The 23,796-nt window shown below is 41.6% G+C and overlaps 1 protein-coding gene across 4 annotated transcripts in view; it reads right to left on the reverse strand.

The window, feature by feature from the left end:
• Positions 1 to 23,796, reverse strand: part of RBL1 (RB transcriptional corepressor like 1) — a 95,918-nt gene that overhangs the window by 57,424 nt on the left and 14,698 nt on the right. Inside the window, exons 3-11 of one of the 4 annotated variants that reach the window (XM_017859133.1) lie at positions 13,358 to 13,558; positions 12,616 to 12,680; positions 12,376 to 12,504; positions 12,109 to 12,269; positions 10,486 to 10,535; positions 7,155 to 7,341; positions 6,175 to 6,340; positions 1,333 to 1,445; positions 739 to 842 (exon numbers count right to left, since the gene is read on the reverse strand). In XM_017859133.1, coding sequence (XP_017714622.1) covers positions 739 to 842; positions 1,333 to 1,426 — 198 coding nt within the window. In that variant the 5' untranslated portion in view covers positions 1,427 to 1,445; positions 6,175 to 6,340; positions 7,155 to 7,341; ... (3 more) ...; positions 12,616 to 12,680; positions 13,358 to 13,558. Of the gene's footprint in view, positions 1 to 738; positions 843 to 1,332; positions 1,446 to 6,170; positions 6,341 to 7,016; positions 7,342 to 10,485; positions 10,536 to 12,108; positions 12,270 to 12,375; positions 12,505 to 12,615; positions 12,681 to 13,357; positions 13,559 to 23,796 lie in introns of those variants that run through there. The other 3 variants (XM_017859134.1, XM_017859131.1, XM_017859132.1) reach the window with 3 other exon arrangements.

The raw sequence follows: 23,796 nt of genomic DNA on the forward strand, positions 1-23,796 counted from the left end.
TATATATATATAATTTACTTATTTCGCAGAAAACCATGGGAGTGTATGCACCATCAAGATTATTAGTGTAAACTATGAAAGAGAAAGACACAGAATCCAGGAAAAAGAGAAACCAACACAGATAATATATGAAAAAAATTTCCAGATAAACACAAAGAGAAATTCTATTACAATAGTTACGCAGCATCCTTAAGACATCAACCTGTTCCTATTGGGATAGAAGGTTAGAAGACTTCAAGAGTGACTGCAGAGGGAAATAATGAAGGAAGAGGAAACAAAGATCATATGATAGGTTTGAATTTGTAGAAAAATTCTTTTATACAGCTTACTGGAGAGAGTGGTCTGACTTGGTCAAACAGTTAAAGAAACAAAACAAACCGCCCCCCCTCCCCCCACCATTTTATAATCCAAAATCCCTGGAAGGTATGGACAAATGTCTTAACTAACAGTTGCTTTAACAGATGGAGAGATCACTAGCTGGCAATAAAGAACCAAAAAAAAAAAAAAAAAAAAAAACTTAAAACACACTGATGTGTACCAAAGATGAACTTTGTGTTATTTCACATTTCTGCCTAGATGTGATTAGTCTTGCATGTGCTAAAGTCAACTAAATGTCATCCTGGCCAAGTGTGTCCTAGATTGGTGACCCCCACAATGCCTTACAGAGCCTCTCAAAACACTGCTTCCAGGCTACAACTTTTGGACCTTGCCAGTAGCGCAGAGAGTGGATTTACTTACTGACATGTCCATTCCATGAAGTCTTCGTGTTTCCTGAACCATTACGGTCTCTAGTGTTTTATAATACAAAATTTCTGCCAGCTTTAGTCTGTTTACAGCAAAGTCTATTGGGGAAATACAGAGAAAACATGTGTTAATGAATTTTAGTTGTTAAAGACTGAAAAGCAAGTATTATACATAAACTTAAATCTGATACATTAAGAATAGCAGGGCAGCCCGGGAGTGGTGGCTCACACCTGTAATCCTAGCACTTTGGGAGGCCTAGGAGAGCAGATCACCTGGGGTCTGGAGTCAGAGACCAGCCTGACCAACACGGTGAAACTCCGTTTCTACTAAAAATACAAAATTAGCCAGTGTGGTGGTGGGTGCCTGTAATAGCAGCTACTTGGGAGGCTGAGGCAGGAGAATCGCTTGAACCTGGGAGAAGGAGGTTGCAGTGAGTTGAGATCGTGTCACTGCACTCCAGCCTGGGCAACTCGGTCTCAAAAAAAAAGAAAGAAATAAGAATAACGGGAGAGGAAAAAACTTGAATTTCTAATTTTGGGGGGATTACTTATTTTCAATGCTATGCCAACTTTAGTTTTCTTTTCTTACCTATGTGAGATCCTGGCTGTTCATCTGTTGATTGAGTATAGTGTTGGCAGAAAGTCTCTCCCATTCCTTTTAGTATTTTCATAATGTTTTCCATAGGATTACGCACACAAGATCTACAAAATACAAGAGGAACCTAATTATAAAAACAAACAAACAAACAAACAAACAACTCTACACCAGAGTATTAACATGCCTTCTTTTTTTTTGTTTTTTTGAGACGGGGTCTCACTCTGTTGCCCAGGCTGGAGTGCAGTGGCGCGATCTCAGCTCACTGTAACCTCTGCCTCCTGGGTTCAAGCGATTCTCCCGTCTCAACCTCCCAAGTAGCTGTGATTACAGGCACGTGCCACCACACCTGGCTAATTTTTGTAGTTTTAGTAGAGATGGGTTTCACCATGTTGCCCAGGCTGGTCTAGATTTCCTGACCTTGTGATTCACCCACCTCAGCCTCCCAAAATGCTGGGATAACAGGTGTGAGCCACCATGCCCAGCCAACATGCCTTCCTTCAAGAATTGGTTTTTAGCAGCCAAAGTTGTATTCTCAGTTGGAAATCTACATATGTAAACAAAGCTTTATATGATAAAATATTTTAACATGTAAATTACATAATAAAAATACAGATTGTATACACACGTAATATAACTTTGCTGCTCTAAGTTTGACTATACCATGTACCTTATATGAGTGGAATCATGTAGTATTTTGTCTTTTTGTGATTGACTAACTTCACTTAACATAATGTACTAAAGGTTCATCCATGTTGTAGCAAATGGCAGGATTTCCTTCTTTTATAAGGCTGAATAATATTCCATCTCATATCTATATCTGTATTTATATATACACACACACACACACACAAATACACATACAGCATTTTCTTTCTCTATCAATGGACACTTAAGGTGTTTCCACATCTTGGTTATTGGGAATAATGCTGCAGTGAACATGATGTGCAAATATCCCTTTGATATGCTGTTTTTAATTCTTTTGGATGTATACCCAGAAGTGGTATTGCTGAGTCATATGGTACTTCTATTTTTAATTTTTTGAGGAACCTCCATACTGTTTTCCATAGTGGCTGCACCACTTTACAATTCTACCAACAGTGTGTAAGGGTTCCTATTTCTCCACATCCTTACCAACACCTGCTATTTTGGGTTTTTTGGGGTGATGAGTGGGAAGTGGCTATGCTGATATGTGAGGTATTATCTCATTGTGATTTTGATTTGCAACTCCCTGATAAGTGATATCAGATATTTTTTTCATATGCTTTTGGCCAGTTGCATATATTCTTTGGAGAAATATCTACTCAATCCTTTACACAATTTTTAAATTATTTGTTGTTCTTGAGTTTTATGAGTTCTTTACATATTCTGAGTATGAACCCCTTATCTAATATACGGTTTACAATTACTTTTCCCATTCTATAGGTTGTTTTTTTACTCTGTTGATTGTTTTCTTTGCTATGTTAAAGCTTTCAGGTTTGAGGCTGGGCGTGGTGGCTCACAACTATATTCCTAGCACTTCAGGAGGCCAAGGTGGGCCGGTCACTTGAGGCCAGGAGTTGGAGACCAGCCTGGCCAACATGGTGAAACCCTGTCTCTACTAAAAATACAAAAATTGGCCAGGCCTGGTGACTAACGCCTGTTGTAATCCCAGCACTTTTGGAGGCCAAGGTGGTGGATTATTTGAGGTCAGCAGTTCAAGACCAGCCTGACCAACATGGTAAAACCCCATCTCTACTAAATACAAAATATTAGCCAGGCGTAGTGGTGCATGCCTGTCATCCAGCTATTTGGGAGGCTGAGACAGAAGAATCAATTGAACCCGGGAGGTGGAGGTTGCAGTGAGCTGAAATTGAGCCATTGCACTCCAGCCTGGGCAATAAGAGCAAAACTCTCTCAAAACAAACAAACAAACAAAAAAAAAAAGTTGGGCGTGGTGGCTTATGCCTATAATCCCAGCACTTTGGGAGGCCGAGGCAGGCGGATCATGAGGTCAGGAGATCGAGAACATCCTGGTCAAGATGGTGAAACTCCATCTCTACTAAAAATACAAAAATTAGCTGGGCATAGTGGCAGGCACCTGTAGTCCCAGCTACTTGGAGGCTGAGGCAGGAGAATTGCTTGAACCTGGGAGGCAGAGTTTGCAGTGAGCCAAGATCACGTCATTGCATTCCAGCCTGGTGACAGAGCAAGACTACGTCTCAAAACAAACAAACAAACAAACAAACAAACAAACACAGGCCACAATGGCTAGGTTTTATTTATTTTGTTTTTTGTATAGATGAGGTCTTGCTTTGTTGCCCGGGCTAGTCTCAAACTCCTGAGCTCAAGCAAAACACCCACCCTGGCCTCTCAAAGTCCTGGGATTACAGATATGTGCCATTGCACCTGGCCTCTAATATAGCTATCTTAACAATATTAAGTCTTCCAGTCCACAAACACAGATGTCTTTCCTTTTTTTTTTGAGATAGGGTCTCGCTCTGTTGCCCAGGTTAGAGTACAATGGTGTGATCATGGCTGAGCTCAAGTGACTCTCCCATCTCAGCCTCCCAAGTAGCTGGAATACATATCACCATGACTAATTTTTAAATTTTTTCTGTAGAGACAGGGTCCCATCATGTTGCTCAGGCTGGTCTTAAACTCCTGGGCTCAACTGCTCCTCTTGCCTCAGCCTCCCAAAGTGCTGCAATTACAGGCATGAGCCACAACATCCAGTGTTTCCATTTGTGTCTAGACTTTTTCTCTTTTGCATTCTGTACTTCCTTCTTTTCCCTTATTGACATATTTGTATAGTTGCTTTGTCACTGCTTTTCAACCTATTCATGTTTGAACAGTAGTTCAATCCAGATTTATTTACTCAAGTGATATGGGAGGTAGATCCATGACAGTCTTCCTACCTTACCGGCAGTATGCTTTTCTTCTGAGCTATTTCTGAGGCTGGAGATTGTTTTGTACACTTTCTTGTATCCTGAAGGTTTCAGGAATGTGGGAGAGCTCAGCTATGTTCAGCCTTTCTTGGAGAACTAGGGTTTTGCTTTGTCTTCTGAGATTTAGTTAAATAATCCCATTCCAGGGTTCACTATTCCTAGACAGGGACGTCTAGTTATATGAGGATCTCTCCCCCATATCATCATGGAATGCTGGAAAATGGCAGCCCTTGGCAGTTGTTTATATTTCTGCTGGGATCCTGGTGGTGGTACATATAAACTTTTCACTTGGGGAGATTTGTATGACTTTTTATCTGTCTGCCTGCTCCCCCATTTGTTTCTCTCCAAATCTGAAGTATTGATGAGAATTCTCAAGATCTATCACTATACCCTCTTTCTCCAACACTGCTTAGGGATAGGGATACCAGAATCATCAATTTTCTTTTTGATCTCTACTTTGGAAATTTATGTCATGAAATCATCTCTCTCTCTTCATTTGGTTGCCACTGATAAATATTTTGCTGGTTTTTACTATTCTCTTATTTTATTAGGTATTAGGAAAGAAGGTTCTCTGATCTGGCTTCATTCTACCATCTTTACCAGGAATCATGCTTCCTCAAAAAAGAAAAAAAGGCCGGGTGCAGTGGCTCAAGCCTGTAATCCCAGCACTTTGGGAGGCCGAGACGGGCAGATCACGAGGTCAGGAGATCGAGACCATCCTGGCTAACCTGGTGAAACCCTGTCTCTACTAAAAAAAATACAAAAAACTAGCCGGGCGAGGTGGCGGGCGCCTGTAGTCCCAGCTACTCGCGAGGCTGAGGCAGGAGAATGGTGTAAACCCAGGAGGTGGAGCTTGCAGTGAGCTGAGATCCGGCCACTGCACTCCAGCCTGGGCGACAGAGCGAGACTCCGTCTCAAAAAAAAAAAAAAACTGTATAAAATTCTATTCTATGGGCTGGGCACGGTGGCTTATGCCTATAATCTCAGCACTTTGGGAGGCCGAAGAGGGCAGATCACCTGAGGTCAGGAGTTCGAGACCAGCCTGACCAATGTGGAGAAACCCCATCTCTACTAAAAATACAAAAAAGCCTGAAGTATNCCTTTCCTATATTAGACAGTATACTAAAATATGATGGCTTGCTTTGCTGAGTCCGTACTTTTTTCATCTGTAGTCCTGAGATTGTCCCCAGTTCAGCCAAAACATCTCTTGAACTATGTCACAGTCAGGAAGCTAACACTTCTTATATGTAAGATAAAAATACCAAACCTGGGTTATTGAATTGTGTGAAGATAAAATCTAAAAACTGGCCGGGGCGTGGTGGCTCAAGCCTGTAATCCCAGCACTTTGGGAGGCCGAGACGGGCGGATCACGAGGTCAGGAGATCGAGACCATCCTGGCTAACACAGTGAAACCCCGTCTCTACTAAAAATATAAAATATAAAAAACTAGCCGGGCGAGGTGGCGGGCGCCTGTAGTCCCAGCTACTCGGGAGGCTAAGGCAGGAGAATGGCATAAACCCGAGAGGCGGAGCTTGCAGTGAGCTGAGATCCGGCCACTGCACTCCAGCCTGGGTGACAGAGCGAGACTTCGTCTCAAAAAAAAAAAAAAGGGAGAGATAAGGTCTCCCTATCTTGGCCAAGCTGGAATTAGTCTCACTATGTTGACCAAACTAGCTTCCCAAGTAGCTGGGACTACAGGTGTGTGCCACTGTGCCCGACTGTTATACATAATTTTTAATAGGTACTTCAATATGGTTTTAGGTCAATATATTTTGTGATTGAAATGGTATAGTAAAACTTGCCAGATGAACATCCACTATCTTGAGAATTCTGAATATACTAAAAACAGAATGGAATAAGAAATCTAATTTTAAAAAGACATTTGAAAAAATAACAGTATTATACATACTCAAAATATTTGTAAGTTGGTCACTTGGGGCATTTTTCAGACCAGCCACAATACTCTGTAACCGGCTGACACTTTGGGTGGCTGATGCAACAGGAGTAATAACGGCTTCTTTTTCTCGTAAATATCTCTGTCCTGTCAGAGGGGTAGAAGGTGCAAATGACCTTTTCTGTCAGAAAAGAAAATCTGTGAGTTTTAAAAGTTACCATCTTCCTTATTATGTGTTTAATTCAGTGTATTTACCATCTTCTCTACTCATATTTACAATATCCATGAAATTTTTAGCAATACTATGCTAATAACATCCTTATACTTGAATAACACTTTTTTAAAGCACTTTCTACCTATAATTTCATTTAATCTTCACACCACTGATTTGAAAGATAATGTATACATACTTTAATTTTATATATGAGGAAATAGGAACAGAGAAATCTGAAAACTTGTTTCAGTTGACTAAGTTAATGTCAAAGCTTGGACTAAAACTTAGGTTTTACTATGTTCTAGACAAGTGAATTTTCCATTAGATCTCTTCCTCCAACCCATTTTACACATAAATACAGGGTTAAGCCTTGGCCATTAACAATCAAGTCCAGAGTTTTATGGCTGAAGTTACAGAAAAACACATAGTTTGTGTCATGGGTAGGAAAGCAAGCTAAAATTTAAAGCAACGTAACAGAGGCTACGTTGAAGCAAAGAAAGAACGGTAAGAAAGGAAAACTTCTTCTTCATGTCAAAAGACATATACTCTTCTAATAAACCCAGGCATGCTGGGAAAATGGATATAAAATATGAAAATAGTAAGAAATAAGGTAAAAATACTAAATGCCAGTTTTAAAAATTACCTTTTAAGGCTTTCATGGGAAATATGAATTAGTAGAAGAAACTCAAGATTTAACTTGAAAGATGCTTCTGCTGTTAGTAGAATCAGACACACAGAGAAAAAGATCATTCAAGATTGAGGCCAGGCTAGGTTATATTACTTTTTCAAAGTGTTGTTGAAGGTTATACTCCACATTAGCCTGTGTGGTCAGTTTCCCTAATGGGGTGTCACCAGTGAACTTTCGAGGTGTTCCAATTTCCTCTTCTGCATCTGCCCCCAAAAAGATCCTCTCATCAAAATCACCAACAGTTAGAACATACTCTTCATACTCCTTATTCACTGCTTTGCTGCAAAGAGAATTATAACAAGCTGTAATACTAATACTAAGTTACACAATGGATTTATTTTGACTTGAAGATAGATTTAGTGTTTACAGCTTAGAAAATCTGACAACTTTCTAATTTTTATTAACTCTGCCCATCTAACAATATCAGAGGGTCCTACCTGATTATGGACATTCTTCACATTCACACAACCAATAAATTACTTTGAAAAGTGAGAGACTACATATACTTAATCTGAAAACTAGTTGAATCTAATTATGAAAATGGTTTCTCATCACTAAGGAAACAATAGTGGCTTTGAAATATGGCAGGTGGAGGTTGCAGTGAGCCAAGATTGCGCCAGCGCCCTCCAGCCTGGCAACAGAGCAAGACTCCGTCTCAAAAAACAAAAGGGCCGGGCGCAGTGGCTCACGCCTGTAATCCCAGCACTTTGGGAGGCCGAGGTGGGCGGACCATGAGGTCAGGAGATCGAGACCATCCTGGCTAACATGGTGAAATCCCATCTCTACTAAAAATACAAAAAATTAGCCGGGTGTGGTGGCAGGCACCTGTTGTCCCAGCTACTCAGGAGGGTGAGGCAAGAGAATGGCCTGAACCCGGGAGGCGGAGCTTGCAGTGAGCCAAGATCGCGTCACTGCACTCCAGCCTGGGCAACAGAGTGAGATTCCATCTCAGAAAAAAATATATATATATGGGCACTGCCAACATGTGATTAGTGAAAGAATGTAAAGTGAAATACAGAGTCATTGGGTCCATTTATTAGTTTCTCAAGAGAACAGCTGTTTTTTGTTTGTTTGTTTTTAAGACACAGTCTCACTCTGTCACCCAGGCTGGTATGCAGTGATGTGATCTTTGCTCACTGCAGCCTCTACCTCCCAGGTCTAAGCAATTCTCCTGCCTTAGCCTCCTGAGTAGCTGGGACTACAGGCTTGCACCACCATGCCTGGCTAGTTTTTGTACTTTTAGTAGAGATGGGGTTTCACCACGTTGGCCAAGATGGTCTCGATCTCCTGACCTTGTGATCTGCCCACCTCAGTCTCCCAAAGTGCTAGGATTACAGGTGTGAGCTACCGCGCGCCTGGCTGAGTAGCTGTTTTAAGTGCCAATTGGCTGGGTGTGGTGGGTCATGCCTGTAATCCTAGCACTTTGGGAGGCTATGGTGAGAGGATTGCTTGAGGCCAGGAATTCGAGGCCAGCCTGGGCAACACAGTGAGATCCCATCTCTAAAAAAATAAAAATAAATACGTGTCAATGATTTTTTTTTTTTTTTTTTTTTTTTTGAGATGGAATCTTGCTCTGTCGCCTAGGCTAGAGTGCACTGGTGTGATCTCAGCTCACTGCAACCTCTGCCTCTTGGGTTCAAGTGATTCTCCTGCCTCAGTCTCCCAAGCAGCTGAGATTACAGGTGCCACCACACCCAGATAATTTTTGTATTTTTAGTAGAGATAGGTTTCACCATGTTGGCCAGGCTGATCTCAAACTCCTGACCTCAAGTGATCGGCCCACTCCGGCCTCCCAAAGTGTTGGGATTACAAGTGTGAGCCACCATGCCCGGCCTCTTTCTTTTTTTCTTGTTTTTTTTTTGGAAACAGGGTCTTGCTCCATCACCCAGCCTGAAGTGCAGTGGTGCAATCATAGCTCACTGCAACCTCAACCTCCCAGATTAAAATGATCCTTCTACCTCAGCCTCCCAAGTAGCTGGGAATACAGGCTCATGCCACTACGTCCAGCTGATTTGTGTATTTTTCGTAAAGACAGGGTTTCACCATGTTGCCCAGGCTGGTCTCCAACCTTTTGAGCTCAAGCGATCTGCCTGCCTTGGCCTTCCAAAGTGATGGGATTACAGGTGTGAGCCACTGTGCCTGGCCTTGATTTTATTTTATTTTATTTGAGACGAGTCTTGCTCTGTTGCCCAGGCTGGAGTGCAGTGGTGCAATCTCAGCTCACTGCAACCTCCACCTCTTGGGTTCAAGCAATCCGCCTACCTCAGCCTCCCAAGCATCTGGGACTACAGGCATGTGCCACCACGCCCAGCTAATTTTTGTATTTTTAGTACAGACCAGGTTTCACCATTTTGGCCAGGATGATCTCAATCTCCTGACCTCGTGATCTGCCTGCCTTAGCCTCCCAAAGTGCTAGGATTATAGGCATGAGCCAATGCGCGCCTGGCCGGGTAGCTGTTTTAAATGTCAATTCGCTGGCTGTGGTGGGTCATGCCTGTAATCCTAGCATTTTGGGAGACTATGGTGAGAGGATTGCTTGAGGCCAGGAATTCGAGACCAGCCTGGGCAACACAGTGAGATCCTGTTTCTAAAAAACTAAAACTAAAAATAAATACATAAGTGTCAATAATTTTTTTTTTGAGATGGAATCTTGCTCTGTTGCCTAGGCTAGAGTGCAGTGGCGTGATCTCGGCTCACTGCAACCTGTGCCTCCTGGGTTCAAGCAATTCTCCTGCCTCAGCCTCCCAAGTAGCTGAAATTACAGGTACCTGCCACCACACTCAGTTAATTTTTGTATTTTTAGTAAAGATGGGGTTTCACCATGTTGGCCAGGCTGATCTCAAACTCCTGACCTCAAGTGATCGGCCCACCTTGGCCTCCCGAAGTGTTGGGATTATAGGCGTGAGCCACCATGCCCAGCCTCTTTCTTTTTTCCTTTTTTTTTTTTTTGGAAATAGGGTCTCACTCTGTCACCCAGACCGAAGTGCAGTGGTGCAATCACGGCTCATTGCAACCTCAACCTCCCAGATTCAAATGATCCTCCCACCTAAGCCTCCCAAGTAGCTGGGAATACAGGCTCACGCCACTACATCCGGCTGATTTTTGCATTTTTTGTAGAGACAGGGTTTCACCATGTTGCCCAGGCTGGTCTCCAACGTTCTGAGCTCAAGCAATCTGCCTGCCTTGGCCTTCCAAAGTGCTGGGATTACAGGTGTGGGCCACCGTGCCCAGCTTTGATTTCTTAAAATAAATGTATTTAAAGCCAACAAGTCTTAGTGACAATACCCATTCAATGCCACTAAAGCAGAAAGAACTTGAATTTGGAGGTCTTACTTTGATATAATGTTATGCTTAACAAATTTCAACAAATCAACAAATACGACAGCTTGTGATATGCCAGGCACCACTAGTACCAGATATTTACCTATTATCAGTAAAACTTGAAAGGTCCAGGAGGCATTCTCCTTTTAATATCTGTGAAGAAAAAATTATTTTGGGACACCATATAATTAAGCATATTAATACACACACAAACATGAAATTTATCTAAATTTCCATATTCTTATAACACACACACAAAACAGAATAATTAAATATTTCTTTCAGACTAGGATAAACTATTTAGCATGCAAATAACATTTTTTTAAACTTTTTTTTTTTAGATAGGGTTTGGTTCTGTCACCAGGGCTGGAGTGCAGTGGTACAATCATGGCTCACTGCAGCCTCAGCCTGCCAAGTAGCTGGGACTACAAGCGTGCACCACCACGCCCTACTAATTTTTGTATTGTTTGTAGAGACGAGATTTTGCCACATTGCCCAGGCTCGTCTGGAACTCTTGGGCTCAAGCAGTCCACCTGCCTTGGCCTCCCAAGGTGTTGGCATTACAGGCGTGAGCCACCTCACCCAGTCCCTGGGATCCTTTAAAAAAAGTTTTCTTTGCCGGGCGCAGTGGCTCAAGCCTGTAATCCCAGCACTTTGGGAGGCCGAGGCGGATCACGAGGTCAGGAGATCGAGACCATCCTGGCTAACACGGTGAAACCCCGTCTCTACTAAAAAATACAAAAAACTAGCCGGGCAAGGTGGCGGGCGCCTGTAGTCCCAGCTACTCGGGAGGCTGAGACAGGAGAATGGCATGAACCTGGGAGGCGGAGCTTGCAACGAGCTGAGATCCAGCCACTGCACTCCAGCCCGGGCAACAGAGCGAGACTCCGTCTCAAAAAAAAAAAAAAAAAAGTTTTCTTTGCTAGAGATGTTTAGCATACAGACAATGGGCCATAATATAGATATCTGAGGAACACAAGACTGAATACAAAAGTTTGCATAAAAGAAGAAGAAACCAGTAAGGGAACAATTTATGCTTAAAGAAAAATCTCTTAATATTTGAAAAGTGGGATACATAATCCAAACCCCTCCTTTTAGCAAAGAGAAATCTTGAGGCCTAACTACATTTAATGGCTTGATGTTGGGGAAATAAGAAATTGAGACCCAGAGGAACAAGCCAATTCATAAATGTAGAAATAGCTAAGTTAATTACTAAGGAGAAAATGTCCAGAATGCACACAGATAGCTTACAAGTGGCTACAAAACTATCATGGATTTTCTGCTCGATTTACATGGAATTAAAACTTGTGGTTGTTATACATCATCCTACTTTTAGTCAACAGTCAGCAGTTATTCAAATTGTGGCAGTAAATTAGTCAGCTTATTCTGACTTTCTGTTTTTCCTAATTCTTTGTCAGCCCTACTCTGATGTTCTGTTCTTTACAATTCTTTATCAGTACCTCCTACATAGTCCCTGATAGCTGGGACTACGGTTGCCTCTGACAGTATGTTTACCCAACAGAACATACAGTCGGTCACATTTTTCAACAGCTCTGTTTCTCACATCACACAAGATCATAAGGAAATTCTGAATCACAGTAGAGGCTAAAGCCTGGGAATCCTGACCTTAAGTTCTATAATGCTGAGAACTTGCTTAAAACTTTTTTTCTTCTGACATTATTGCTGACCTGTAAACATCTCAGTCATCTAATTATAAGTACAGTACCTTCCTGTCAAAGAGTTTTGAAATATATGGCTTAAAGTAGTGCTCCTTTATTCCTTTTGCTTCTACTAGAAGTCCATCATGCAGTTCACACAGTACAGCAATGATGCAGGACGGCTCTTCAGAAGCCCTAAAGTTAGCAGTATGAAAATCAGATGGTAAACCTAGTTTGACAGTGTAGGAAGAGCAGAGGGAAAAAAAAATATGGTCAACTTTCAAAATCTTTTCCAAAACTGATAATCAGTTTTCAAAACAAATAAAAGGTCTTACCTTTAAACGATGGATTTAGCAAGTCTTGTCTATTTGGGCACATAATCGCATTGGCAAAAATCAGATCCAAGCAGCATAGAAGTAAATGATAAGAGTTTACTAAGTCATCCCCAATCATCCGAAAATTACCTTTATAAGGGGGGAAAAAAAAGAAAAGACACAAAAACCAGAAACCTCTCATGTCAAATAGCACCAAGTTCCCACAGTAGAAATGTAAGACCACCGAAAGTGTCATCTTACCCTTAGTATAAACAAAAAGTGTCCAACAGAAATTAAACAGATCCTTAACACTGCAAGGAATCCTCCTAAAAGGGAAAAAAATTACTTTTGTCTGACTAGCTTGCTAAATATCATGTAAACTGAAATAGTAAATATAAATATCAAATAGATCAAATTACACATGAAATTCCATTCATGAAGAAAAGTTATCTATTATTTATGAAATGGACTTAAGTAAGCTTTTACAATCTACATAAAATAATCAGAACATAGGGCCAGGTGTGGTGGCTCATGTCTGTAATCCCAGCACTTTGGGAGGCCGAGGTGGGTGGGTCACCTGAGGTTATGAGTTGGAGACCATCTTGGCCAACACGGTGAAACCCCATCTCTACTAAAAATACAAAAAATCAGCCAGACGGGGTGGCGCACACCTGTGATCCCAGCTACTCAGGAGGCTGAGGTAGGAGAATTGCTTGAACCTGGGAGACAGAGGTTGCAGTGAGCCGAGATCACGACACTGCACTTCAGCCTGGGCAGCAGAGCGAGACTCCATCTCAAAAAAAAAAAAAAAAAAAAAGAAAAAAAAATAAGTAAAAGTATTATTCTGAATTTCCAAACATGGATAATTGTACATGGATTTAAAAAGAAAATAATTAAGTTCTTTGCAGGAATACTTTTCATAAAAAACAGACTTTCAAAAAAGTACATTCTCTTAGTTTGTATCATAATCTTTATGTCAATTATGTAAGGATTAAGGGCTCACCTCTGCTTCCGGCTTCGCGGTAACTTTGGTGGTTCTTCATATGGATTTTGAAATATATCTAAAAAAATTGGCTCATATTTTTTGAATATTACAGTAGACACCTCAAAATTTCTCTCTAGCCTTTCTATACGTTCACGAAATTCTTGTGGTAGATTTGACATGTCCATCCACTTCTTCATTTTACTAAAAAATTGTATTAAACTAAAAAAAAAGGGAGGAGAAAAAAGTCACCTTTAAAATTCATTTATATAATGGATTGAAAGGAAATATTCTATTCATGACTAAGATTCTTTATTAAAATGCCAGACCTCCCAGGCAACACAGTAAGACCCTAACTCTACAAAAATTTTAAAAATTATCTGGGTGTGGTGGCACGTGCCTGTAGCTCCAGTTACTCGGGAGGCTGAGGTGGGAGAATTGCTTGAGCCCAGGATGTCGAGGCTGCAGTAAGCCTCGATCATGCACTCCAGCCTGGGTCACAAAGCAAGACACTGTCTCACATGAACAAAGAACAAACACCATCTCTCAAGCCTAAATTTAATTAAAAAAAAAAATCCTCATTATGAAATCACTTTGGTTCCCAGGATCACCAGGAGAATACAGGTTATTAATTAGGGGTCATCACATAGAGCGTTACTTCTATGGAGGGAGCAAGAGCGCCTATCTACTTCCTTTATTCTCTATATTACCTAGACAGTATTCTGCATAAAATTTACAAAGTTAATGTTAGTTAACAGATTTATAGGTTATAAAATTAGTTTGAGGAAAACCAGAAGTCTCCCAAATGGAAAGACAATTTCATTTTCCAAATGGGAATTTGATTATGAAGCACCAGATTTGTTATAGGCACCAGATTGTTATAGGTTAGGAGTAAAACTCAAGGGTTTGAGTTCCAATGCGTGGTTCCACCACCAAAAGTAAAGGTAGCACATACTCAGAAAAAAACTTAATAGCTCTGCTGCCCAGGCTGGAGTGCAGTGGCACCATCTTGGTTCACTGCAACTTCCACCTCCTGTGTTCAGGCAAGCCACCGTGCCCAGCCCAATTCTGGGTATATTTTTTTATGTCTGTATGTTAGTGTGGTCTTAGATAGAAAACTTGCAATGTCAAAGCTCACTTAATTAAAGGTCTAGCAATATACACAGAATAATACTTGTAATTTTTTTTTTTTTTTTTTTTTTTTTTGGGAGATGGAGTCTCACTGTCACCCAGGCTGGAGTGTAGTGGCATGATCTTGGCTCACTGCAACCTCTGCCTCCCAGCTTCAAGCAATTTTCCTGCCTCCACCTCCTGAAAGCTGGGACTACAGGCGCGCACCACCATGCCTGGCTAATTTTTGTATTTTTAGTAGATGAGGTTTCACCATGTTGGCCAGGATGGTCTTGAACTCCTGACCTCAGATGATCCAACTGCCTCAGCCTCCCAAAGTGCTGGGATTACAGGCGTGAGCCACCGCACCTGGCCCTATGTTCTGATTATTTCATGTAGATTGCAAAGGCTTAAGTCCATTTCGCCCAGCCAACACTTATAATTTCTTTTTAAGGTGACAGAAGACATTAACAGAAAATTATCCAACGCTATTTAATATGGTTTGGATGTTTTGTCCCCTCCAAATCTCATGGTGCAATGTAATTTCCTTGGCTGGGCATGGTAGCTCATGCCTGTAATCCCAACACTTTGGGAGGGTGAGACTGGAGGATCATCTGAGTCCACCAGTTTGAGACCAGCTTGGGCAACACAGTGAGACCTCGTCCCTACAAAAAATGTAAAAGTTAGCAAAGCGTGGTAGTGTGCCTGTGGGCCCAGCTACTCAGGAAGCTGAGGCAGGAGGATCACTTGAGCCTGAGGGGTTGAAGCTGCAGTGAGTCATGAACATGCTATTGCCTGGGCAAGAGAGTGAAAGACTGTTTCAAAAAAATAAAAAAGAGGCCGGGCACGGTGGCTCACGCCTGTAATCCCAGCACTTTGGGAGGCTGAGGCGGGTGGATCACGAGGTCAGGAGATCGAGACCATCCTGGCTAACACAGTGAAACCCCTGTCTCTACTAAAGAATACAAAAAATTAGCCAGGCGTAGTGGCGAGCGCCTATAGTCCCAGCTACTTGGGAGGGTGAGGCAGGAGAATGGCGTGAACCCAGGAGGCGGAGGTTGCAGTGAGCCGAGATTGTGCCACTGCACTCCAGCCTGGGCGACAGAGCAAGACTCCGTCTCAAAATAAATAAATAAAATAAAATAAAATAAAAAAGAAAAGTTACCTCCAATGTTGGAGGTGGGCCTAGTGGGAGGTGTTTGGGTCATGGGAGCAGATCCCTCATGAACGGCTTGGTGCTGTCCTCATGGTAATGAGTTTAGTTGTCACTCATCCGGCTGTTCAAAAGTGTGGCACTTCCCACCCTCAATTGCTCCTGCTCTCATCATGTAATGTGCCTCCTCCCCCTTCACCTTCCACCATGACTGTAAACTTCCTGAGACCCTCACCAGGAGCAGATGCCAGCCCCATGCTTCCTACACGGCCTGCAGAACTCTGGGCCAATTAAATCTTTTTTTTTAAATAAGTCACTCAGCCTCAGGTATTCCTTCATAGCAATGTAAAACGTCCTAATACAGCATTCAAACTCTGGACATGCTGATTAAAATCTGACACTCTTAAGAACCTCATTAAAAGATTCTTATCAATAGCAACAAAACATTCGTCAGATTACTAAACATTTTTTTGGCTTACAAAAAATTATGCTGCCTTACAAAGGACTTTAAAAATTTTGTTTTTTGGCCGGCGCAGTGGCTCACACCTGTAATCCCAGCACTTTGGGAGGCCAAGGCAGGTGGACGACCTGAGTTCAGGAGCTTGAGACCAGCCTGACCAACATGGAGAAACCCTGTCTCTACTAAAAATACAAAATTAGCCAGGCATGGTGGCGCATGCCTGTAGTCCCAGCTACTTGGGAGGCTGAGACAGGAGAATTGCTTGAACATGGGAGGCGAAGTTGCGGTGAGCTGAGATCGCACCATTGCACTCTAGCCTGAGCAACAAGAGCGAAACTCCGTCTTAAAAAAAAAAAAAATTGTTTTTATATTTGGATGATCACATTTTGCATGTGAAACGCTTTGCTTTGAGGACATTTCCACTTTTGAACCCTGTCTACCACTAGACAGATCAGCTTTACTGGAAGCTAGGATGAAGGCATATAATCATATCCTTTGTCAGATACACCTGCCTGAGATTTTGAATCTGAAGCTGGTGGTGCAGAGAAGTGAAGAAGTGGTAAATTCTTACAGCAGGATCAAGCTCCCGGCACAAATAAAGTGGCAATGTCCAGGGACAGCATTGCTAGCTAAGCAAACTGTGTCCTTGCTAGATGGATTCTGTGATACGGTCTTTGGCTATGTGGCCACCCTCCTTTTGTTCCTGGCCTTTTCTAAGCCTAGTTTTCTTAAGTCATCCTAAAGATTTTATCACCTATCCAATACTTCTTATAAGTCAGCCAAAGTTGATAAGTGATATCTTTTATTTTTTTGAGATAGGGTCCTGCTCTGTCACTCAGGCTGGAGTACAGTGGCGTGATCGTGGCTCACTGCAGGCTCGACTTCCTGGACTCAAGTAATCAATCCTCCCACTCCAGCCTCCCAAGTGGCTGGGACAACAGGTATGTGCCCCCACACCCAGCTAATTTTAAAATGTTTTTTAGAGACAGGGGTCTCACCTTTTGTTGCCTAGACTGATACCTGCTTTTTATAAACAAGAGCCTTGACTACTACATCATCATATAATCCATTGCACATACTGCTCTCCCAAGAATGGTTTTCCTAACCTGGAACAAAATGCATCAGAATGTTTGAAAACAAAAAAATCTTATAGTACTGTTATAACTTAAACCATGATTACAGTTTTTAAAACTAAAATAAGAAGGAAAGTAAACTTCACAGCTTTCAATTCATTGGGATTCTGTTATAAAGAATATGATACTGCTGGGTGTGGTGGCTCATACCTATAATCCCAGCACTTTGGGTGACTGAGGTAGGAGGATTGCTTGAGCCCAGGAGTTTGAGACCAGCCTGGGCAACATAGTGGGACCTCATCTCTCCAAAATATTGAAAAATTAACTAGACTTGGTAGTGTGCACCTATAGTCCCAGCTACTCAAGAGGCTGCGGTGGGAAGATTGCTTGAGCCAAGGAGGTCAAGGCTGCAGTGAGCTGTAATCACATCACTGAATTCCAGCTTGGATGACAGAGCAAGACCCTGTCTCAAAAAAAGAAAAAGAATACACTACTTAAGTTGGGTGTGACAGCATGTACCTACAGTCCCAGCTACTCAGGAGTCTTAGGCAGGAGGATTGCTTGAGCCAAGGAATTCGAGATGAGTCTGGGCAACATAATGTGATCTCATCTTATAAAAAAATTAAAAATATTTTAAGGCTGGCATGGTAGCTTACACCTGTAATGCCAGCACTTTGGGAGGCTGAGGTGGGAAAATAGCTTGAGTCTAGGAGTTCGAGACCAGCCTGGGCAACATAGAGAGACCCTGTCTCTATATAAAGTTTAAAAATTAGCTTGGCATGGTGGCATGCACCTGTGGTCTTCACTATTCGGGGGGCTGAGGTGGGCAGATCGCTTGAGCCTGAGAGGTTGAGAGTGCAGGGAGCCATGATGGTGCCATTGCATTCCAGCCTGGTGACAGAGTAAGACACTGTCTCAGAAAAAAAAAAAAAAAAAATCTCAAGAGAGAGAGAGAGAAGAGAATACACTATCCAAGCAAGTACATGAAAAGATGCTCAACATCATTAGCCATCAGGAAAATGCAAATCAAAACTGGGATGGCTACAATAAAAAAGATGGATAATAACAAGAATTGGCAAGAATGTGGAGAAACTGGAACCCTTGTAAATTCCCGGTGGGGATGTAAACTGGTACAGGCACCTTGGAAAACAGCCTGACAGTTCCTCAAAAGGTTAAACACAGGGCTGGGAGTGGTAGTTCATGCCTGTAATCCCAGCCACTCAGGAGGCTGAGGCACAAGAATCGTTGAAACCTGGGAGGCGCAGGTTGCAGTGAGCCGAGATCATGCCACTGCACTACAGTCTGGGTGACACAGTGAGACGCTGTCTCAAAGAAAAGTTAAACATAGAATCACCATATGACTCAGCAATTCCACTCCTCTCCATATATATCCAAAAGAAAAAATATATGTCCACATAAAAAGTTGTATACAAATGTTCATAGCAACACTAATCAATACCCAAAAGGTAGAAATAACTCATTAACTGATAAATGGATAAACAAAATGTGGTGTATCTATGCAATGGAATATTATTCAACCATAAAAAGAACTGCTGATACATGCTACATCATGGATGAACCTTGACACCATTATCCTAAATGAAAGAAGCCAGCACAGAAGACCACATATTATATGATTCCATTTATATGAAATGTCCAGTATAGAAAACTCTATACAGACAGAAGTTAGATCAATGGCTGCCAATAGCTGGGTGTGGGGGTTGGAATAGGAAGTGAATGCTAACAGGGGTTTCTTTTTGGGGTGATGAAAATGTCCTAAAATGTATTGTGGTGGTGGTTACACAACTCTGTGAAAATACAAAAAAACATGGAACTTTACAGTTTAAATGGATGAATTATATGGTATGTGATAATATCTCAACAGGCTATTAAAAAATACCTCCCCACAACACCACTCCAAAAAGGTTACAGTAAATATGTGTAAATATGTTAGAAATATTAATTTGTTAATTTTTTTTTTTTTTTTTAGATGGAGTCTCGGTCTGTCTCCCAGGCTGGAGTGCAGTGGCGCAATCTTGGCTCACTGCAACCTCCACCTCCTGGGTTGAAGTGATTCTCTTCCCTCAGCCTCCTGAGTAGCTGGGATTATAGGCACATGCCACCATGCCTGGCTAATTTTTGTATTTTTGGTAGAGATGGGGGTTTCGCCATGTTGGCCAGGGTAGTCTCAAACTCCTGACCTCAGGTGATCCACCTGCCTTGGCCTCCCAAAGTGCTGGGATTACAGGTGTGAGTCACCACACTGGCCTAATTTGTTCACTTTTCTAGAGGCAATTTGGCAACATGAATAAAAAGCCTTAAATATGCTCAAATCCTTTCATCCAGAAATTACTTTTAAAGACTCTAACCTAAGGAGAAAATAAAAAATACAGGTAAAATAAAAGATGCGTATCATGATACTTTGTGTGAAGGTTTTATTTTTTAATAAGTAATATACACAAGCACAAAATTCTGAAAGTTACTAAAGGATGTAAAATGAAAAGTCTCTCTCGCATCACCTGCCTCCTAGTTTTTCTCCATTAAGGCAATCATGGTTGCCTTAGGGAGTAATACACTGTCACCAGTTTTTTGGTTTATCCTTGCAGAGGTATTTTGGGAATTTATAAACATATACCGCCATACATAATTTTTTCTACTCAAATGATGTCATACTACAACAGCAGTCCCCCCCATTTATCTTCAGGGAATATATTGCAAGACTCAGAGATGCCTGAAACTGCAAATAGTACAGAACCTTATATAGAGTATATATTTTCCTATACGCATATACCTATGATAAAGTTTCATTTACAAATTAGGCACAGTAAGAGTTTAACAATAATAAAATGGAACAATTATAACAATTTACTATAATAAAAGTTATGTGAATGTGGTCTCTCTCTCTTTCTCAAAATACCTTATTGTACTGTACTCCCCCTTCTTGTGATCTGTCAATCTAATAATGGAGAGAGTTACTAAGTGGCTAACAGGCAGGTAGCATATACAGCATGGATACAGTAAATAAAGAGATGATTCACGTCCCAAGCAGGATGGAGTGAATAGCACAAGACTTCATTATGCTACTCAAAACCATACACAATTTAAAACTTAAAATTATTTATTTCTCAAATTTTCCATTTAATATTTTCAAACCATGGCTGACGGGTTACTGAAACCATGGAAAGTGAAACCAAGGATAAAGAAGGATTAATGTACCTACAATATTCTGCACCTTGCTTTTTCCTCTAATTCATCTTGGGCATGTTTTTACATCAGTAAAACCCCTTGTATCATTTTAAGAACTGGAGTTTATTCCATTGTATACCATTCCTTTTATCCTTTAAACTTTTTACTTTGAAATACCATCAAACCTACACTTGTAAAGACAGCACAAGAAGTCCTTTATACCCCTTACCAAATACTGGCATTTTGTATATCTGCTTCATCATCTTTTTCCTTTTTTTTTTTGAGGTGGAGTCTTGCTCTGTCGCCGAGGCTGGAGTGTAGTGGCACAACTGCAGCTCACTGCAACCTCCGCCTCCCGAGTTCAAGCAATTTTTCTGTCTCAGCCTCCCGAGTAGCTGGGACTACAGGCGCCCGCCGCCATACCCAGCTAATTTTTTGTATTTTTAGTAGAGACGGGTTTCATCATATTGGTCAGGCTGGTCTCAAACGCATGCCCTCGATGATCCGCCCACCTTGGCCTCCCAAAGTGCTGGGATTATAGGTGTGAGCCACCATGCCCGTCCATCTCTTTCTATATATACAAGTATACTGTATATACATATGCATATATGGTAGTAAATTTTATGTGTCAGTTTGGCTGGGCCACAATGCCCAGATATTTTCTCAAATATTCTGGATCTTTTTGTGAAGGTGTTTATTAGATGAAATCAACATTTAGATTGGTGGACTTTTAGTAAAGCAGATTACTCTTCAAAATGTAGGTGGAACTCATCCAATCAGCTGAAGGTCTTAATAGAAAAAAGACTGACCTCCCCTGAGTAAGAAGAAATTCTGCCACAAGACTGCCTCAAGACTCAAACTGCAGCTCTTCCATTAAGATGGAGACTCAAAGTGCAGTCTCCAACATGGGGCCTACCCCATCAGACTTTCAACTCTCCAAGTCTCCACCATCGTGTGAGCCAATTCCTTAAAATAAATTTCTCTCTCTATATAGCTTGTTGACTCTGTTTCTCTGGATAATCCTAGTTATTGCAACATACATACAATTTTTTCTGAACCATCTGAGAGTCACATTTAGCTTTCATGCCCTTTACCCAAAAATACTTCAGTTTCTATTTTCTGAAAAAAAAGATATTCTCTTATACAACCAAAGTACAATTATCAAAATCAGAAAATTTTACATTAATAAAATATTAGTCCATATTTCAACTTAAATTTAAAATTTACCAATTATCCAAATGTTCTTTTGTAGCAATTTTAAGCATCCTAATCTAGTAGCATGTATTGCATTTAGGTATCATTTCCTTTCTGTTTCTTTCAGCCTGGAATCAGTTCCTCAGACTTCTTTGTAACACGAACATTTTAGAAGACAATTGGTCAGTTATTTGTAGTATGTCCCTAATTTGGGTTTGTCTCATGCTTCCCTCATTATTACATTTAGGCTATGTATTTTTGACAAGAGTACTACCTAAGTGATGTCATATCCTCATCAGAGGATGATATCCATTAGTCCCATTACTGATAACTTTGTACTTGATTTAGGTGGTACATGCCATGTTTTCCAAAGTTTCTATTTTTTCCTTTATAATTAGTGATTCACAGGAGATACTTTGCAATTATGTAAATATTCTGTTCTTCATCAAACTTGTATTCACTAGTTTTAATATCCATTGATGATCTTTGACTGAATAAATTATCACTATGAGGTTGCAAAATGGTGATTATTTTCTAATTCTACCACTCTTTTCTACATTTATTAGCTGGCATTCTAATGTAAGCAGCATTCCTTTCAAACTCCTGACCTCAAGTGATCCACCTGCCTAGGCCTCCCAAAGTGCTGGGATTATAGGTGTGAGCCACCATGACTGGCTCGCAATTTACTTGCAAAATAAGTTTTAGTAATATATTTGGCCTGATTATTTGCATTGGGGGCAATAAGAATAGTGAGTGGCCACCCAGGCTCTTTAAAGTTGGTTTTGGGCCGGGCGCGGTGGCTCAAGCCTGTAATCCCAGCACTTTGGGAGGCCGAGACGGGTGGATCACAAGGTCAGGAGATCGAGACCATCCTGGCTAACCTGGTGAAACCCCGTCTCTACTAAAAAAAATACAAAAAACTAGCCGGGCGACGTAGCGGGCGCCTGTAGTCCCAGCTACTCGGGAGGCTGAGGCAGGAGAATGGCGTAAACCCGGGAGACGGAGCTTGCAGTGAGCTGAGATCCGGCCACTGCATTCCAGCCTGGGCGACAGAGCGAGACTCCGTCTCAAAAAAAAAAAAAAAAAGTTCGTTTTGTTGGAACATTCATAAGGAATTCTGGATTAGACTTTTAAAAGCCTTGAGGCTAAGAAGACAAGCCAAGGATCCATCATCAGACTGTTCCCATAATACCTGTATGCGATGGGTGAAATCCTCTCTTCCTTAAGTCCCCAAAATATCTTGAGGTTCCTGGGCTTGTCAGAAAGTGACATTTTTTTACTTACTGTAAGGTCAGGGATCTTGTTAGGGAATCTTTGAACAATAATGATTGCTCAAGGAATTGCTTTGATCAAAGGGACAGTCATGTAGTCTGAAACAGGTTCCAGGACTACTTCTCTCTTGTTTAAAATTCAGCTTTGGTCCTTTGTAATATTCCCCCCTCCATGGGACTCAACTTCTTAGGAATGAACCTTCCTAATGGTGTGAGATATTGACCTAAATATGACCCAAATACATGATTGTTCTGCAATGGCGAGTCAATCGCCATTGACTTCCCAATCTTTTTTATCAGCTCTATAAAGTAAATCTTGGCTGGTGCAGTGGCTCACACCTGTAATCCCAGTGCTTTAGTGCTTTAGGAGGCAAAGGCAGGAGGATCTCCTGAAGCCAGAAGTTCAAGACCAACCTGGGCAACAAAGCCAGACCCAGTCTCTAAGAAAAAACAAAAAACAAAACAAAACAAACAATTAGCCAGGCATGGTGGAGTGCACCTATAGCCCCAGCTACTTAGGTCACTGAGTCAAGAGGACAACTTGACCCCCAGAGTTTGAGGCTGTAGTGAGCTATGATCATGCCATTGCACTCCAGCCTGAGCAACAGAGTAAAAGCCTGTCTCTAAAAAAACAAAAACAACCTCAATGTTTTAAAGCAGTCTGGTTATATCTAAAAATATGCCATTCCAATCAAAGCCTAGGTAAAATAACCAGTGTCTATGATTGTGTCCTTAAAAGCAGAACTTTAGGGCCGGGCGCGGTGGCTCAAGCCTGTAATCCCAGCACTTTGGGAGGCCGAGATGGGCGGATCACGAGGTCAGGAGATCGAGACCATCCTGGCTAACACCGTGAAACCCCGTCTCTACTAAAAAATACAAAAAACTAGCCGGGCGAGGTGGCGGGCGCCTGTAGTCCCAGCTACTCGGGAGGCTGAGGCAGGAGAATGGCGTAAACCCGGGAGGCGGAGCTTGCAGTGAGCTGAGATCCGGCCACTGCACTCCAGCCTGGGCGA

This window comes from Rhinopithecus bieti, unplaced genomic scaffold (genome assembly GCF_001698545.2).
Source record: "Rhinopithecus bieti isolate Rb0 unplaced genomic scaffold, ASM169854v2 scaffold_38981, whole genome shotgun sequence".
Lineage (NCBI taxonomy): Eukaryota > Metazoa > Chordata > Mammalia > Primates > Cercopithecidae > Rhinopithecus > Rhinopithecus bieti.